The 20,249-nt window shown below is 41.7% G+C and overlaps 1 protein-coding gene across 1 annotated transcript; it reads left to right on the top strand.

Annotated features, from left to right (window-relative positions):
• Positions 1-359: 359 nt before the first annotated feature.
• On the top strand, positions 360-2,805 carry LOC125519431 (NEP1-interacting protein-like 1). Its single transcript, XM_048684242.2, has 5 exons — positions 360-531; positions 1,048-1,226; positions 1,568-1,651; positions 2,410-2,580; positions 2,659-2,805. The coding sequence occupies exons 1-5, from the start codon at positions 360-362 to the stop codon at positions 2,803-2,805; spliced, it is 753 nt and encodes a 250-aa protein (XP_048540199.2).
• Positions 2,806-20,249: the final 17,444 nt, after the last annotated feature.

The raw sequence follows: 20,249 nt of genomic DNA, 5'->3' as shown, positions 1-20,249 counted from the left end.
ACCATCCGGAACAGCAACAACCGATGAGCCCCTGCGAAGACGACGCTGCCAGAGGAACAGAAGCTCCATGGCGAAGTCTACGAGGCTACACACATGTTCTTTTTTTAGGTTCATGGTGTCCAGTAACATCACATATATGTCAAAAAAATACATTTATAGATAAATAAAGAAATATAATGGATAGACATCACATGGTTCCCACTCGATTTATGTCGGTTCATCCCCCGTAACCCCATCACCCCCCGCGTCCCGGTATATATATACGCGAACCCCCTCGAGCCCCCGAAACATTCCAGGCTTCTTGTAGCATCCCGCCAAGTTCCTTGGATCCTGTCCTGCGAGGGTGCTTGCCGGCCTTGATGGATCATTGGGTGCCTCCTTCTTCTTCCTTCTCTGGCGTGGATGCGGCTTCTTCGAATCCTCGCTGCCGCTTCGATGAGGCGTGGAGAGCATGCGGGAGGTCCGGCGCCGCGGCTGTGGCGGCGGCCTGGTGGGCTCTCGGCGCGCTGCTCACCTTGGTCTTCGCCGTCGGTACGTGCCAGGTTTTGGTTCCCTTCTGTTCTCGGTCAATGCTTTGCTGCGCCCGTGGCTCCAATCGTTTGCTACCCGTACTCTTGCTGTTTGATTAGTACGAATTGTACTTGGGGTTGCCCGAGATTGGGTACGGTTTTGGGTTCCTGTGCAGATTTTTTACTTCCCGGTAGTTGTTGGCACTCTGAGTTTGCGTTGTGGTGCATTCTTATTCGCTCGAATTGGCAACAATTCAATCTCGTAGGCAGAATTTTTGGAGCTTCTTTGCCACTTTAGTCACCAGACATTCTAATTATGCTTACCTTAAAAGCTTCCACTTTTCATTGTTAACGTACAGGTTTTATGTGGTTCATGGTCGATCATGTTTTTGTTCTCTGTTTGGGTCCTGCATTGCAATTTTTAATTAATTGGCTAGGTATTGCATTGCAATTATTCCGTGAGTAGGCCATGTTGTGTAAATGGTTGGTACATTATCTGAAAGTTTTTCACATTGTAAATTGTTATTTTTGAATGCAGTGGGTTCGGTAGTTGGGTTCTTCATTGGTGCCTGCATGGGGATGTCCACCGAAAGTGGCATGCTCCGGGGTGCCGGTGTGGGAGCACTCTCCGGCGGGGTCTTCTGCACCGAGGCCGTTGAATCCTGCATCGAGATTTGGAGATCCAATGAATCCGGAAAATATAGCATTCTGTTTGTGGTGAGTGTGAAAGAACTCAGTGACCTCTTTTTCTTTCATGTATCGGGAAATGCAAACGATCATTTTCATGGACCTACCCGAGCACATACCTCACTAGGATGCGATAGGCCTAAGCATGAGCTAGTGGCACTGGTTTATTTTGAAGGTCATTCATTGAGGAGAAATCGAGAAACCATGGAAACATATGCTAGAAGTAAATGTTTTATCCAGGAAATAATATTGCATTTTGTTTGTTTTCATACTATGTCATCGTCATTTTTGTGTGAATAGGTGAAGCATCCACTCGTAAGCAGATCGTGTTAGGTTTTACTTGTTCTGATGTTCCGTGTTGGGTCTTTCAGCTTGACATCATCTCTAGCCTCTTCAGTGGACGAATTGTTTGGGAGAAGGTCAGCCCGGCACTGCAGCGTGCAGTGCAAAGCCAGGTATATATATATATAACTCTTCATATAATCTAGCTGTAAATTCATAATGATTGGTAGTGTGATATCATTGCTCTCTGATGGCTAAAATGGTAGGATAACCCAGTAACCATGTCAGGTTCTAGTAAAAATAAATCTTATATTCATCTAATATATATGTAAAACACTTTCAAACCTTACAATTCTCCTGATGTAGTAGATTCTTAGCATTAAAATGGTTATATGGATAATAACGTTTCCCATTCTCCTGCATAGAAATATCTAGGACTAGCTAGATTATGGGGCTAGAGAGATCAAACCTTAAATGTCCTTGTTGTGGCATCTAAAATACAATGAAGTTCTTCAGATATGTGTGTATGTGATATTATCTTAGAACAAACAAACAATCATGCTAAGTAATGATACAATATTAAATTGAGAAAAAACATGATACTGCTGACATGTATTATTGAATAGATCCCACATTATCCGCAACAGAAAGAATAGATCACACATTATCCAAGATTAAACTTGTGGTGATCATTTCACACCATCTATGATATAGGACTATATACAGAGTGTTCCTTCAATGCACATGCACATACAGTACTCTTTCTGATTTTATAGGACCAGAGACTACCAGAAGCAATAACGACTTCTAGGCACGACACCTATAATTGCATATGGTGTTGATTGTGACTTGGCAAGGTTCTACTATGTGATTGCTACGGCAGTTGCTTGCACACCACGCTAAGTCTGATCCAATGTTTTGTGTAATGCAGATGAGTTCACTGAGTACACCATTCATCGACAACAGTGACCTTTTCGAGACCAGCGGTACGGATGGCATGTCAAGAGATCTGATCGACAAGATCCCAGCGATCAGGTTCAGCACCGCAACCGGTTCTGATCAGGAAACTGATGAGAGCTGCTGCTGTTCAGTGTGCCTTCAGGTTAGTGTGTGAACTTGACGTGCATTGTTTGCCAAAAAATAGTTCCTTGAACTGATGACATGTTGAACTACAAACCAGGATTTCGCGTCGCGGCAATATGTGAGAGCTTTGCCTCAGTGCCGGCACATTTTCCATGTGCCATGCATCGACAACTGGCTTCAGAGAAACGCGTCCTGCCCACTGTGCAGGTGTGGTGTTCATATAGTAGACCATATGCATATGTAAACAAATTCGCTGTGCACCTGGTGTATTTTCATAGTCGAATACCCGTACGTGCTTGCATTCTACAATCGTAAATAGTCTTGTCAGACGTGTGTGAGGAAAATCTGACATGAAATGACAAGAACCTTCTTCATGATGTGTCTTGAGGAAAATCCAAGGCTGCTAGTAACGGCTGGCATTTCCTTTTATTGGGAGCAGACGGAACCTCTCCATCAGCATGCTGTTTAGAGAGCGAGAAGTGACGTGCCTACTCGCAGAAGGTACAATGCGACAGACAAATTGATTGATACAACCATCAAGGAGGTTTTAATAACCATGTTTTAGCGCTATGTACTGATGGAGAGGTGATCCAACGTCCTTGCTTTGTGTATTTCACCATAAATCCTCTAATTTCACTCTCAATATGGGTTACTTGTGAGACCCGGCTAGAAGGTCTCTTATATACAATTGTATTCTCAGTTATTTCTCCTACTTAAAATCCTTTAGACTTGAAATTCACTTTTTAGACTATCAGGAGGGCAAGAGAACCCCGGTTCCATTGCATTAACGAAAGGTGGGCGCTAGATGCCAATCGGTTGTACCGAATAAAAGAACAGTTGCCCTCTCTGTCGTCCGATTCATCCTGATATATGCTTTTCCAGGCTCCCAGCCATCCGACACGTCAACACAAAAGAGCACTCTTCATCTCATTAGTAGCACGATTCTTACCCGTCGTGATTGTCTGACCGACTCGCAGAACAGGCAACCCTCGTCGCAGGACACCGACTGGTAGCGCGCCGGCGGCTGTCGCAGCACGGTGGCGGTCGTCGCAGCACTCACTCGCAACACGGTGGCAGTCGTCGCAGCATCGCCGGAGCAACAGGGGCACCGTCGCAGCATTCACCACGCCATGGAACCACCGGCGTTGTCGCAACACCGATGGTCAGCTTTAGTTTCCTTTAGATTTACCGGCCAGTGTGTTAAGATTTATCAATCAACTAGGAAAGATGCTAACAAACTGATATGATGTGTTCTAAAGTTTTTGGTACAAATGTGAAGTAAACAATGTTTTAAAACTGGGACTGAATTATCACTGTTATATATCATTTCTATATTTTCCTCAATAACACATCTAGACCTATGCATATAATATTAGGTGTGAGCAAAAGAAGCTGAGAGAGAGAAAAAAATCGTTCTGAGCTAATAAAACTTGACGAAGTACAAATTTAAGTTGAAGCGGGAGCTTATTAAAGTTTGTATAGGCTTCTTTTGCCGTGTTGCTTCTTTTTTTGCCGTGCTGCTAATAAAACTATATATGGATGTGGCATAATTGGGAAAGAGTGATTTTTTAGGGGTATTTTTTTAGAACTCTTTTGAGGGGTAATTTTCTTTTTGAGCAAACTAGCAAGGTGGCAAGGGCAACATGTTTTAGTCCATTAATTTTATATGAACTAACATGATATATTTTTCTTCTATTTATCCTTTAATTGCCTGGTAAATAACGTTTTAGGAAATACATGTCTTAAGGTGTAGCATTGACCATTATTTTTTATGTGAACATACAATTATGAACTTGAAATATAGCATGTGAGAATGGAAAAATAAAAAATTATAATAAATCGAACGATATTGAAGTTTTTTTCGTTGATTGGCAATAATCAAAACTAACCCACCATTATTCAGCAAGGTATATCGGCTGTCACATACTTTAGCATATGTATGCATCTCTACGCCCCTTTTCGTTTTATGCATGGGCTACACGCCTACGAAGAATAATACTATTATGTTCTTATCTTGTAAAATCACATTCTTCTTCCTTGCATATACAATTAGATCTATATTTTTTAAATGATAATGATTTCCTCGAGCCTTTGACTCTAGTAATATATGATAACTTATGTATTGCTCTGCGATGCTCATGTTACGCCTAATCATTCCTCCATCTTTTTTACGATCATCCCCAAAGTATTCTTGTACATTGTCGATAATATCAGTTCCCTATGGATCATAAGATGGTAATAATATTTTAATTGATCATATATTTTCTTGAGTTCGAGCCATGTATCTATCCATTGAATTATATTTGTATTGGCGTACGTGGTAAGGACTAACATGTTAAAATGCGGATGGACTTGCATGTCATTTTTTCAGAAGGAAGTAACAGTACTTGTCATTTATAGTTAAAGTATTAATTATTATGTGTCCTTGTTTTGTTTGTGTTAGATCTTCTCTTGTAGTCTTTTTTTTAATATAACTGTAGTGATATATCGGTTGTGTTTTCTTTTAAATATAATTGACTAAAATATTCCGAAGCCCATTTGGTTTGACGTATGTGGTGAGACCAAAGATGTCTAAATGAGATGTAAGGTGTACTTGATATTTATAGTTAAATAAAAACTTACATGTGTACTTTTTTGTGCGTGCAAGAATTATTGAATTGCAAATGCAACAATCAAGAGTTGTTTTTTTTGCTATACCTCATCCTAGCACAGGGATGCTCGACTATATAGAAGAACTAAATAAAGTAAACTCAAATATTACCCCCTCCTGTTTTCAAATACTTGTTCTTTTAGAAGTTCTGTTAGTTTTCTTTTGCTAGCATTGTGGAAAGAATTATCAACATACACAATATTATTTGATGATACCAATAAATCTATCATGAATAATTCCAAAATTTAGGGAGTACATCGTAACCAATTAGCAATTCTAGATGACACTGGATATGGTAAAAGGATAAAAATGTGTAGAAACATCTACACTTGATATCCACAATGTACTAATATACTAAAATGCATTCTCCTGTGGCAAGGGAAAAATTATTGCTAAGAAAGTATTAAGGAGGTAAAAAAAATTGCTCTATAGTGCACCTAAACCCGGGATGAAAATTAAAATCAAAGAACATTAAATATTTAAATTTAAATCAATGAGCATTTACGCCTTTTTATTTCTTCAAGACACATCTGGTTTTATAATAAACAACAGAAAAATTTGTGTTTTTGAACAACAATTTACTGCTCTCTAAAATGAAAGTTTTTATGTGCTAAAAATTGAAAAGAGTATATTGGGAAAAAAGAATTGTCCGGTTTTGCTTTTACATTTTAATGTAGATAAAGGACTGGAACACAAACATGTGGAACCATCTTTTATTATTCTAGTTGTATACCACTCTAAGACATTTGGCCACAACAATATATGCATAAATGTGAGATAGTAAATTACATCATGCTAGTTGTATGGAGAACACACTATCATTAGGTGAAGAATGCCTCCAAAAAGTATTGTGTAACACCACTTAGTTTGAGAGCCTTCTCATGCTTGACTATGTTTTTCGGGTTAGAAACAAAATATACTCTGCAATATAAATGATTATATCAATCTACTTCCCTTTTCTAACAACAATAGTATTGAACTCACACATTTTCGATGTGACCATATGCATTAACGAACCATTTTTAATAATTTTGGCTTCGTATATTCAAAAGGCACACCATGGCAAGAGGATTCCTACAATTGGCTTTCCCTGATTACCTGAAAACAACACATGGATATTTTTCAAGAATTAAAATTGATTCGACTGAAGAGATGTTGTTTTATTAAGTTGTGCTAACCATTCAAATGAGGGGGGAGGAGCTAGAAAGATAAGAGTAAAGGACTAACATTGAAGCTGAAATCTATATTTTTTTAGAAAGAAGATCATGTGATATATATTCTAACTTATCAACCATGGTGATGTATAATTGTCAGAAAAAAAATGATTTCACGGAATATTGGTAGCTCATATATATGAGCAGTACTGTTGAGATTATACTTGTATCAAAATATGAATCAAAATCTATCAAAGCAATGACAACCAAAGAGAATCCCATCATAAAATCTTGACGGGTATCCCCACCTCTCGGAAGTAAATCCAGCAGTATCGTACATGCGTACATCATCGGAAGGCGCGCATGCTGTCGTGTGCCATGTTCAGACGGCTACCACTGCAGAGGAAGGGTACAGGTCGTATAGGAGAAGGAGAATCATGGGAAGATCGAGAGGTGGGGATCTAGATGAGGAGAAGAATTGTTACGTGTGATTTGTTTTTGTACACATGATTTTTTTTCCATGGAAAAATTTGTGTCACGTGAAGTAAATACACATGATTTTTTTTCTTAAACATATTGTGTCACGTGAAGTTATCATAGGCCCATCATATTACATAGATTGAACGGTCACAGATTAATATATTTAATAGACCCACCAAATTAATGGTCAGATATTTCTGATTAACATGGGATTTCCTAGCCAATATCTCTATTTTTTATCCGTATTTTGCTTTTAGTATATAATAGATAGATTTTGAGGGGTAATTGGGAAAGGAGTGATGGTATGAGTATCCTTTCAGTGGCTCAGGAAGTTTTTTGGGCCAGCGATATTTTGAATGGACCGTGAAACAACAAACGGCATCTACGTATTTAATGATGTGCGCCAATTTCAATTCGAAGAAACATACAGAGCAGATACATCAGGTAATTTGTCTAAAAAAGATACAGCTGGTAATACGGTATGCTGTGCAGATCACGAGGTAACTCGATGGTAGTGATTTCAGGAGCATCTGAGCCTGGGCACCGAAATGAATTTTCACAATTTTATATCATATTTATTTGGACTAACATAACTAGTATTCTTAAATAGTTCATCCCTGGTAAATACTCTCAACGTGCAGTCTTTCACCTCACCAAGCATGTCATGTCAGCATCCACTAGTATTATTTTTCAGCCATGCACCACATCCACTACCTTTAATTATTACGACATGAACTCTCCCACCTCACCAAGTCACGCATGCCATACATGTCTGCCACATCATAATTAGTCGCATAATTATCCACGTCATACATCTTATGCCGGCCTTAGTGGGGAGCATCGTTTCCAAGCATTGAAACATCGTTTTTAAGTTATATATACAATTCATATTACACATATATCATCATCTCTTCATCAAACTAGTGCACATATACAATTAGCAACCGTATTGGGTGTGTTATGGACACAAGAGACCACTTGTATTTGACTGTAGAATTGTTTGAGAGAGACCACTTCATCCTACACCTCTATGGATGGATAAATCTTAGGTCATCCACTTGAGGGAAATTTTTTTACTGTCCTACAAAACTCTACGCTTGGAGGCCCAATAAAGTCTACAAGAATAGAAATTGGGTAGTAGACATCAGTCCTCCGCCCGGCCTGGCATGGCGGCTTGCCCTGGGTCTGCTCATCCCCTGGCCGCTTCCTCCCTTGGCCGTGCGGCAACTCTCCTCCCGTGTTGTCGTTGGTTGGGCCCAACCCTTGGGTGAGGCGTTCAAGCTAGCCTAGGCTTTGGCCCTGCCTCACTGCAGAGCGCTCCTCGTTTTCGATGGGTGCCTCCTCTAAGCTGTGGTGCTGGTTTTCGACCGATCTGTGTGGTCATGATATTCTTCCTTAGTCAGTGGTTGAAGCCTCGCGCTGGATCTTTGTAGGCACCGCTCCGGACCTAGAGACCATGGACATGTGTTTTCTAGTGTCCACGACATGTCTGCATCCATTGCTGGTGTGGTTCTGGCCCTAATGCTCTGGTTGTTGCGTCCTCTCCGACCTTTGGTTCAACGGTGTCCCGGCGGCTCCACCCCAACATCTTGGATTTGCACTCCCTTTAGGCTCCTAGCTTGCCAGTGGTGTCGGTCACCATCCCTTCCTCTGTGTCGAATCTTGCGGCCCTGCCGCCTACTCAACCTCATCCACCTGCACGTGCCAATCCCAAAGCTCACATTTTTTGGTGGTGCCCTTGCCATCCTCCGACGGCGTAGCCCCACCCACCCCTTCCTGAGGTGGTGATCTCGACCAACAAACTAACTTCCTCGTCTTTGGACCTTGCTCTGGCGGTAATGGGATTTCTCGGACTTAGGCCAGGGAGAAATCCCTGCTTGGCTCGCCGACGCTCGCATTGGTGACGCTCTTGGGCGTCGTTTCCCTTCTTGAAGGCGCTGCCACGACCTCCATATATGCCCTCTTCGAGCACTAGGGGAAACCCTTGGTACAGTTCTTCGGATTGGATGGTGGCGGCATCATGCATCGCTCCCCTTCTTGAAGGTGCTATCTTGTTTGCTCGCGGCGTCCCGGGTGTAGGTGTTGAAGATGATCGACGTCATGTCGGTTTCGGTTTGCCCCTCTGTCTAGGCTTGGTGGTTTAGTTGTGGGTTCTTTTTCTCTCTTCGGGCTGATCATCCCTTGTCTCGTTGCTCCGGGTACCTTTCCCATGCCTTCTCATATATGTGTACGTGCTATGTGTTGTATCTTTTTATGGTTCTTTTTGCTCTTCTTCTATCAATGAAATGATACACAAGCTTTGTGTATTCATCAGAAATGTGTGGCCTAATATGTGATGGGACTCGGGCGTGTGTGGCCTATTCTTTTCTTCATGTGGGCAAGATGGGCTTCCATTTTTTGAATACATGTGAAATATGTTTGTATATACACCTTGAACATTTTATAAAAATGCATGATGCTTTTTTAAATACATGTTGAACTCTTTTTTAATACACATTGTATATTTTATTATCCAGGCTAAATTATTTTTCTGATACATGTTGAATGTTTTTTGAATGCATGATAAAGATTTAAAAATACATGTTTAAACTTATTTAAATACATGTTAAACATTTCAAATACACATTGAATATTTTTTGATACACATTGCACATTTTCTTGAATGGTACAAACATTGTTTAAAGATTATACGAACAAAAAAATACACTGCATGAACATTTTTTTTAAATATGCGATGGACACTTCTAAATTTTGAGGGAACATATGCGTTTTAGAGTATTTTGATACATAAAATAGGTTTTAAAAAGAACAAACGAATGAAACACTACTGACCAGCCAACTAGCATGCCCATGACGGGGAAAGTATCTAGTGCTCCCAGGTTTAGGGTGCTCCCAGTGCTCCAAATGTCCGAAAAACATTTTTAGAATGTTCAAAAAATTCTGAAAAAAATGCAGCACATCGACGGAACATCAATGTCTCTTGTCAAAAAAATTCAAATCAAAATTCGAAACATTTCTTGAGATACAAAAATGACAATTTTTTGTACATAACATAAGTTGGGCTTTAGTTTTGACCCATTATCACATTGATGTCAAATTTGTCATTTTTGTATCTCGAGCAATGTTTTGAATTTTGATTTGAAATTTTGTGACAAGAGACATCGATGTTCCGTCGATGTGCTGCATTTTTTTCAGAATTTTTTGAACATTTAAAAAAAATCGCATCGGAGCACCGGGAGCACCCTAGCCCTGGGAGCACTAGATACTTTCCCGCCCATGACGTGAGGCTACACTTGATCGCGATCAAAGTGAGATATAGCCGCTCTCGTACTTTTCTCCCTGGGGCTAAGATGTGGTTACATAGAAAGCATATCTGTGCACCGGACCCTGTTGCACATTCAAAAATATACAAAAAAAAATCAGTGCACTCATACAACATTAATGTATGTTGTCACAAAGATTCAAATCAAAATTCGAAACATAGCTCAAGATAAAAACTGACAAATTTGACATCAATGTGCTAATGGGCCAAAACTGAAGCCCGATTTGTGTTGTGTACTATTTATTGTCAAATTTATTATTTTGTATCTGGAGCAAGGTTTCGAATTTTTGAATTTCTGTAACAACATACATTGTTGCGGTGTTAATGCACTAATTTTTTTCAACATATTTTAATGTGCAACGAGGGACCGGTGCACCGGTAGCACCAATTGCCCCGGTGCACCACCCGTGGTTACATAGGGTCATCTCTCTCACACACAGATCGGGTGCCCATATCTCTCGCTTACAATGAGACGCAGGGAAGCCTCGCGTGATGGCCAGCGTGAGATGGGCCGACCTAGGCGCGAGGGAGGCCACAACCTTGTTTTTTTTGCTTTTCCTTTCTCCTTTTTTATACTTCCAAATGGTGTAAATGAACATACTACAAAATATTCTAAATAAAACATTTGAAAACAAAATGTTAACCAAGCATTCAGAAAATGTTAAATGTGCATAAATATTTTTGAACATATACAAAATATATATAATTTCTATGTAGAAATTTGATCATGTATTTGGAAAATGTTAATCAAGCATTTATAAAAATGTTAAACAAGTTTTCCAAAATGTTTTCAAGCATTTCAAAAAAGTTAAATGTGTATAGAAAAAATGTTGACTATGTATTAGAAAATGTTAATAAAGCATTTGAAAATGTTAACTACGTATTTAAAAATGTTAATCCTGCATTTAACAAATATTAATCAAGCATTTGAAAAATGTAAAAATGTGTATAGAAAAAATATTGGCAATATATTATAAAAAATCTAAACTTGTATTCGAAAAATGTAAAACATGTATGAGAAAAATGTATTAGATACATACCAAAAATGTATAGTGTGCATGGGAAAAGTAGACATAAAAAATACAAGATTTAAAAATGTTAATCATGTATTTCAAAATGTTAAACGTGTATATAAAAAGTATTTCTGATATATACAAAAAATGTTGAATCTGTACTAAAAACTGAGAAAACCTGAAAAAATATAAGGAAACAAAGAAAGAAGGAAAACTAAGGAAAATCGAGAAAGAAACAAAAAATTGAAGAAAAGAAGAAAGAAAAAAAGCAGTGATGACCGAGTAAAAATAAAGAAAACCGACAAATCAAATGAAAACATAAAAACAAAGAAAATTGCTAGGAACCGTAAAAAATGAAGAAAAAGCCAAGAAAACATAAAACCATAAAGAAAAACAGAAGAAAAAGAGAAAAAAGGAAAAGTGGTTGGGGGGTGGGGGTGGGGGGGGGGGTTTACCAACCCAGTGAACGCAATTCAAATCTAGCGAACGAAAATAATAGCGAATATAGGCCGGCTCAGTAGCTATTGGAGCATACAAAACCGGAAATTCCTATTTGACGCTAACTACATCAAAATGTCCAGCATTTGCACAGGGCGATTCCCCGAGTGCGATAATTGGGCCGGCCCACTTCCCCACAGCGAGGCAGCCGGTTTTGGGAACCTTCTAGCAGGTTCCCTAAACCGGTATTTTATTTTTATACCAGTTTTTTGGTTTTCTTTTGTTTTTTATGTTTCATTTTTCTTTTTCTGTTTTCCATTTTGTCTTCCTTTTTCTTATTTCTATTCCTTTTTTCTGTTTCCACTTTTTTTATTTTTTATTTTTTTTCTTCTGAAAATAATTCGGAAATTTCAACATTTGTTCGTGTAAAAACGTTTGTTTTTTTAATGTTTGTGTTTAGAAAATTTCTTCATAAATTTAAAAAATGTTTGCATTTTTCAATAATTGTTTGGGCATTTCAAAAAATGTTGTTGTTTTACAAAAAGTGTTTGGAATGTTTATGTTCAAATTTTTAATATTTTACTAAAATTTTCCTTTTTTGTTTCTTTTCAAATATAATTTTATTCTCTTTTTAATATATATAGTTACGATCACGATGAACAATATGCATAGGATAAAACTTCTGATGAAATTCCAATTTCAATCAGTTGTAGTTTCATGATCCCATATTATCACATAGCCTAAACCATGTCAATGCCTCTCCCTTCAAAGATAAAGGTAAGAACTTCTTCTTGATAACATCCTCGGGCATACCTGCAAGCTTAAATAATACACAAACTTTATCCACATAGATTAAGTGCAAATCGGGATGTAATGTTTCATCACCTTGAAAGATTAGCTAGCAATTTCTCTATTATATCCGAAGGAATTTCAAAGTAAACATTTTCAGTAGGTTCAGTAGGTTGAGGAGCAACTCTTTGCTCTACTGATCGGGGTGAAGATACCCCGAACAAGCCCCTCAAAGGATTATGTTCCATAGTAGCAAGTGACAGCAAATTTCAGCACACTATATAAAATTTTCCTTACCAAATTCCACCTACCAAAGGCGCTTCACTCCCCGGTAACGGCGCCAGAAAAGAGTCTAGATGACCCACAAGTGTAGGGGATCTATCATAGCCTTTTCGATAAGTAAGAATGTCGAATCCAACGAGGAGCAGAAGGAAACGATAAGCGGTTTTCAGTAAGGTATTCTCTGCAATCACTGAAATTATCGGTAACAGATAGTTTTGTGATAAGATAATTTGTAACGAGTAGCAAGTAATAAAAGTAAATAAGGTGCAGCAAGATGGCTCAATCCTTTTTGTAGCAAAGGACAAGACTGGACAAACTCTTATATGAAGAAAAGCGCTCCCGAGGACACATGGGAATTATCGTCAAGCTAGTTTTCATCACGCTCATATGATTCGCGTTCGGTACTTTGATAATTTGATATGTGGGTGGACCGGTGCTTGGGTACTACCCTTACTTGGACAAGCATCTCACTTATGATTAACCCCTATTGCAAGCATCCGCAACTACAACAGAAGTATTAAGGTAAACCTAACCATAGCATGAAACATATGGATCCAAATTAGCCCCTTACGAAGCAATGCATAAACCAGGGTTTAAGCTTTTGTCACTCTAGCAACCCATCATCTACTTATTACTTCCCAATGCCTCCCTCTAGGCCCAAACAATGGTGAAGTGTCATGTAATTGACGTTCACATGACATCACTAGAGGAAAGACAACATACATCTTATCAAAATATAGAACGAATACCAAATTCACATGACTACTTATAGCAAGACTTCTCCTATGTCCTCAGGAACAAAAGGAACTACTCACAAATCATATTCATGTTCATAATTAGAGGGGTATTAATATGCATAATGGATCTGAACATATGATCTTCCACCAAGTAAACCAACTAGCATCAACTACAAGGAGTAATCAACACTACTAGCAACCCACATGTACCAATCTGAGGTTTTGATACAAAGATTGGATACAAGAGATGAGATGGTGCTAGTGAAGATGTTGATGAAGATTGACCCCCTCTCGATGAGAGGATCGATGGTGATGACGATGGTGATGATTTCCCCCTCTCGAAGGGAAGTTTCCCCGGCAGAACAGCTCCACCGGAGCCCTAGATTGGTTCCGCCAAGGTTCCGCCTCATGGCGGCGGAGTTTCGTCCCGTGAGCTAGCTTATGATTTTTTTCCTCGACGAAAGACTCCATATAGCCAAAGATGGGCATCAGAGGGCTGCCAGGGGGCCCACGAGGTAGGGGGCGCGCCCCCACCCTCATGGACGGTGGGTGGCCCCCTCTAGTACTTCTTTCGTCTAATATTTTTTATATATTCTGAAATGTGCTCCCATGAAGTTTCAGGACTTTTGGAGATGTGCATAATAGGTCTCTAATATTTGCTCCTTTTCCAGCCCAGAATTCCAGTTGCCGGCATTCCCCCTCTTCATGTAAACCTTGTAAAAATAAGAGAGAATAGGCATAAGTATCGTGACATAATGTGTAATAACAGTCCATAATGCAATAAGTATCGATATAAAAGCATGATACAAAATGGATGTATCACCCACACACAAGTACGAGGTTGTAAGTGCAAGTCCTCATACCCATGCGTATTTCCATTTCATTGTTACCTAAAAGGTTGTTTAAAAGGTCCAGGCAACTGGAACAACCGTCGAAAAGAATAACTTGCTTGAAACTGTCATAGAGCACATCCTCCATGGGTTTGATACCTAGGGTCACTCCTTGGCAATCAAAAACGGGATCATAAAGGGTCATCATGCTTGACACTATATCTTGCTACATCGTTTTTAAAACTTGAACCGGTATATGTGGCCGTTCCTGCGCTCCACATGGTATTGTCTCTTGGACCTGCCATGACAATGTTTTGCTAACTGGGAGTCAAATCAATGAAGGAAAAGACAAAACTTTAGTACCTAATGATAGATATAACCTCAACATGAGAATCGCCACATCTCATTAATTCATTCCCCTAAATTTCTCTTCGCTTGCCTTCTTGCATGTTGCCAATCAAGAGAGGGAGATGTGCAAGGGAAAGAAAAAATGTCATGTATTTGTGATTGTTTATAATTGATATGGTAATGGTATAGGTGGCAATGCCCCATTTGTTCGACTTTATTAGGCGAGAGAGCCAAATCAGCAAGACCAATGCAACATGCGTGAAAATGAAAACCACCAACTAGCATGGACAATTTAGTCATTATCAATCCCTCGTTAACCCCTCAATTTACTTGCCATTAAATTCTTTCTGGTGCTTCTACGTATAACGCCCATGCACACCCAACCAGAGTGGCGTCACAATTAAATCGCACATGCACGCAACAAAAAGCTATTAATTTCCTTGATCAACTAAGTATTTTAAACGAGGCGGTCTTATAGATACGAACGACCTTCGTCGGCCTTCTGGTCCAACAAACCCGGACGTGGGAAGTATACACGATGTGATGGGTAACGCCATTACACTCTTACTAGCCTAATCCATGTGGACTCTTGTCGAATCTAGACTCCTAAGAGACCTAGCTTAGTAATGAAATGGCATCATCACTCTATGCCTTTATTAACATCCTTCCTTACATTCGATATCCTTTTGCCTCACCGACTCTATCATCTTGACACACCCCCAACACTCTTGGTACACTATCGTCGCATTGCCCCTTACCTCGTCCTGTGGCCATGCCACCACCTATCATGGAACACTCAAGAATCAAGAGTATCTAAACATCTTGCGCTAGAAAGAAACTTCATGTCTTCTAAGAAAAGAAGGGAAATAAAGTATATGGTAACAGTGCTGCACCAGAACTAAAACATGGATGCCAGGGACCTAATACATGCATCATCCATGCCGGGATACCATCATTGAAAGGGTCGATATGGTTGACTAGAGGGGGGGTGAATAGGCAACTAACAATTTTTAAACTTTTCTTTACCAAATTAAACTTTGCATCAAAGTAGGTTGTCTAGATATGCAACTAGGTGAGCAACCTATATGATGCAACAACAACAAGCAAACACGCAAGCAAGAGAAGTAACACTAATGAGCTTGCACGAGTAAAGGTAAGAGATAACCAAGAGTGGACCCGGTGAAGACGAGGATGTGTTACCGAAGTTCCTTCCTTTTGAGGGGAAGTATGTCTCCGTTAGAGCGGTGTGGAGGCACAATGCTCCCCAAGAAGCCACTAGGGCCGCCGTATTCTCCTCACGCCCTCACACAATGCGAGATGCCGTGATTCCACTATTGGTGCCCTTGGAGGCGGCAACCGGACCTTTACAAACAAGGTTGGGGCAAACTCCACAACTTAATTGGAGGCTCCCAACGAAACCATGAAGCTTCACCATAATGGAATATGGCTCCGAGGTGACCTCAACCGTCTAGGGTGCACAAAGCACCCAAGAGTAACAAAATCCACACAAGAAAGTATGGGAAGCAAATATCCTTTGGTGGAAGTGTAGATCTAGGTCTCCTCCTTCAATCCCTAGCAAATCAACAAGTTTGAGTGGCTAGAGAAAGAGATCGGGCAAAGAGAGCTTGAGTAGCATTAATGGTGGAAAGAGAGAGGTTAGAGGTGGATGTGGTAGGTGGAAGAAGCACCCTTATATAGCAACCCTAAAAATCCAACCGTTACTGTGCTCTCAGTGCTGCAGCGGTACAACCGCTCCTGGTCCCGGTACAAGCGGGACTCACAGTTTACGTGCAGAACCCTACTAGGCGGTAGTACCGGTTGAAAAGAACAAACGGACCAACCGCCCAGCCACCGCCCAACCACCACATAGGAACAGAAGGGAGTCACCCCTGAGTGCGGTAGTCGAGCGGTACCGGGCCGGTGCAACCGCATGGCCTCGAGCGCTTGGGCGGCTAAGTCATGAGTGGTATAACCGCTCCGGACCCCGGTGGTACCGGTACGACCGGACCAATCGGGCCACCACCGCACGAGTACCACATCAAAATAGAGGCCGGACCGGTACTTGGGCGGTGCCTGGCCGGAACAACCGCCCTAGTCCTTGCTGAGCATTGGTGGTACCACCGCCCGAAACCAGCGGTACAACCGCTCGAACAAAGCTGGTCAGCGCCAAGACCCAGCGGTACAACCGCTCCGGAGAGCGGTACAACCGCTGGAGCCCACAGTAGACAGTAGGAAGGAAGGGGAAGACAAGAGAGGGGTGAGGTAAGTGTACGTGAATGGATACCCCCAACACTTTCCAATGTGGATTCCCTCTTGATAGTACGGGTTCCCTATGACCAAAAGATATAAACAAACGTGTAGAAAACACCGTCTTCGATCCTTTTTTCTTCAAAGAGAATAGCTAACCGAAGAAGACCTAAAATCGAAACCTGAAACACTTAGCATAAGATTAGGTCAATAAAGGGTTGTCATCATCCTCCAAAACACAAAGTAGGGAAATGACCTTACAATCCCCCCTTTTTGGTGGATGATGACAACACCACGATTTGCAAGTGAAAAGTCTAGAAAATGTAGACGGGACTCCCCCTAGATGTGTGCCCCAAATTTAGAAGGCTATTTGAGAGCACATATTAGGGACGAGACTCCCCCTAGATTTTATAGACTCGCCACTCCTACTAAACATGGTGAGCAAAAAGACCATAATACGAGGGTAAAGATAATAATGGAATACACAACAATATCACGAAAAATAAAGATAGATAGCAAGATACGCACATGTCTTACACCATGCAAGCAGAGATAAGCAACAAGGTTCACAGGCCAAAGTCAACACAAATGACGGAAAAGGAAAAAAACACAAGCAACAAGGCAAATAAAACCCATGCAAATCCCGAGACCTAAAACTCTCTCCCCCTTTGGCATCAAGACACCAAAAAGGAAAAGGAGCGAAGCTAGCGTCCCAAGGCTTAATCGTCCTCCTCCGACTCCTCGGTAGCATCTGGATCCGCATCATCATCAGACTCGTCAACATCGTCTTGATCGGATTTCTCCACGAAATCATCAGCTGCAACAAAGGATTTGGATGGATGGGGAGGAGCTTCATCATCAGACCAGGTGCTGTGTAGATATCCAACGCTCCTCCGGTGTGATGCTCTTCTCAGAGCCACTCTGAACCAGCATATTGAGGTGCTTCATCATTGCAATTTGGCGACGCCGGGCATGCTTCTCATTGACATGGGCCTCATACATCCTCTTCTGGATGTCAGACTGGAGGCAGAAAGTCTTCTTCACCTTGGAAGTGAGCTTCTCCACCCAAGAGGGCTTGGCCCCTGGATCCATCTCAAAGTCCTCATCGTCAGAAGTGGCATAGACATCCTCAGGAGCATTGGCAGGGAAGCGAGGCTCGGCGTGCTTCTTCTTCTTAAGAACCTTGACCTCATGAACAGTGAGATTATCAGGAGAGGTGAGAGCCTCTCCAGGATGGCGTACCTCCCATACTGAGTTCAGAAAGCACATGACAAACGGAGCATAAATGGGGACCTTCCTGTAGATGACCATGTTGTACATCTCGTGCCACAGCCAGTTGGACACGTCAAACGTTTCCCTAGAGCCCACCTTGGTCTTCATTGCAACCATCAAGTCAACAAGATAGCCATGGATTTCATCTTGATTTCCCACCTTGGGCAGAAGCACATTACGAAACATAGGATGCATGATGTCATAGACCTTCACCAAATCCTTAGATTCTCCAATAATACCACGACCCCGAATGTACAGAGGGGCAAGATTCTCCTTAGGTATAGACTCAGGATGATCATGAGGGCGAATGCCACCTCTACCTTCCAGGCCGGTATCGTCATACCCAAGAGCATTGCAAAAGGCCCTCCAGGGAACTTGAAAGAGCTCATCATGACACATGAAAGTGAGAGTGTGCGCGTCATCTTCTCCAAATTGAACCGTGGCATAGAACTGATGGACGAATTGAACATCAAAGTTACAGTTGACAGACATGAGCTTGACAAGATCAAACTCCTCACAGAGAGCCAGTGCCTCACCAAAATACTCCAAGTTGTTGCTCCAATGGTCAAGATCGATGGTCCACTGCTTGGCATACCTGTTCTTGTTGTGCTCAAAGAGTTCATGGACAATCCGCACTTGCATCTCATTCCGGAACTGAATAGTGGTCCAACGAGGAGCAATGGGAACCTCATAAGGATTCTTCGAGCGGAAAGCTTCCCAATCCTTGGCTTTCCAACGATGCAAGGGCAAAACCACATGTTGCTTGGCAGCGGCAGACTTCTCACGGCGAGTGGGCTTGGTGGGAATCACAACCTCTTCTTCGTCATCAGACACAACCGGACGCAAGGTCCGTCGTGCCCTCTTCTTGGTCTTGCGAGGAGCAGAGCGAGAACTAGAGCCACCTGAACACACGCACAAGGAGACCACAAGAGACCCGGCAAAGATGAGAGGATTGCACACAGAAATAGAAGAAAAGATATATTGCATGAACTTAGAAAATGAAACAGGGCTACATGGTGCAGATATCCCGGTTGAACCGGCTCTCCTACCGGTAGTACCGCTCCAGCGGTTGTACCACCCGTAGAGGCGGTAGAACCACTGAACAGTGGTACTATGGGTAGAGACTAGATTTAACCGCGAAATATGAATCATACTAGACATATTCTACTCTCAAAGACGTGCAATCTAAGCAGGAGGCAAAAAGGGATCTCTTCCACCCAATAGTTTAATAAATAAATGCGGAATGTTAAGTAATGCCCTAGAACAAGGGGAACAAACCCTAGAACAAAGAACGAAGGTCAATGGGGCATTACCGGCATCCATGGGAAGAAATCGGGAAGGAGGAGGCCTCCTTGGAGAGGATCCACGGAGACCCCACGGATCCGAAGCACGAGAAGCACTCCGGGGCAGAGGCAATGGCGACCGGCGGCTAGGGCACAAGATGGGAAGGGCTGGGGGAGAGAGAAAAGAAACCCCCCACCAGTCCCGATGGGAATATCTAGGCCCAAAGTCGCGTGGAGGTTGTACCGCTTGAGGAAGCGGTTGTACCGCTACCTGGTACGAGCTAGTGGTTGCGGGCGGTACTTCCATCGCCAAGAGGCAGCGGTAGTACCGCCATAACCAACCGGTAGAACCATCCAGACGGGCACCCCAGTGGTTGAGCGGTGGAACCGTTCAAGCACCGTTGGGAGACCGCCTGGAGAGCACCCGCGGTAGAATCGCCTGTGACCCCGATTGTACCGCCCGGTCACCATCACCAAAGCCATGGACAAGTGTGTGCAATTAGACTAGATGGCTTGAGGAAGGGAAGGCTTGGGAAAGAGAAGGCACGGGGAAAAAGGTGGGTCTCCAAGAAAAAAACGAAAGAGAACCACACTTGGAGACCCCAACACCTAGCGCCTAAGAAAACAAACTAAGGCACGAACAAGAAGGACTAACACAAGGCACAACACGAACAAGGGGGTCGGAGGCCGTAGCCACCTATGTATGAGTCAATTGGTATGGCACCGTGAAGAATTATCCTTGGGCCCATGACCAAAACTCGTCTTTCAACAAGATAACGTGAAAGAGTTGATCAATTTATGCATAATGGGGGGAGGAAGAGTTCATTGAGAGAACACCACTCC

Source organism: Triticum urartu, chromosome 7A, assembly GCF_056163025.1.
Source record: "Triticum urartu cultivar PI428250 chromosome 7A, HENAU_Tu73, whole genome shotgun sequence".
NCBI classification, from domain to species: domain Eukaryota; kingdom Viridiplantae; phylum Streptophyta; class Magnoliopsida; order Poales; family Poaceae; genus Triticum; species Triticum urartu.
This window is presented reverse-complemented; position numbering and strand designations above follow the sequence as displayed.

What these genes read in the sequence shown, in the direction of transcription:
- LOC125519431 (XM_048684242.2), top strand. Translation starts at nt 360, where the DNA reads ATGGATCATTGGGTGCCTCCTTCTTCTTCCTTCTCTGGCGTGGATGCG. An exon ending in CACCTTGGTCTTCGCCGTCG is followed by an intron (nt 532 to 1,047) that starts GTACGTGCCAGG and finishes TTTTGAATGCAG; the next exon opens with TGGGTTCGGTAGTTGGGTTC. An exon ending in GCTGTTCAGTGTGCCTTCAG is followed by an intron (nt 2,581 to 2,658) that starts GTTAGTGTGTGA and finishes ACTACAAACCAG; the next exon opens with GATTTCGCGTCGCGGCAATA.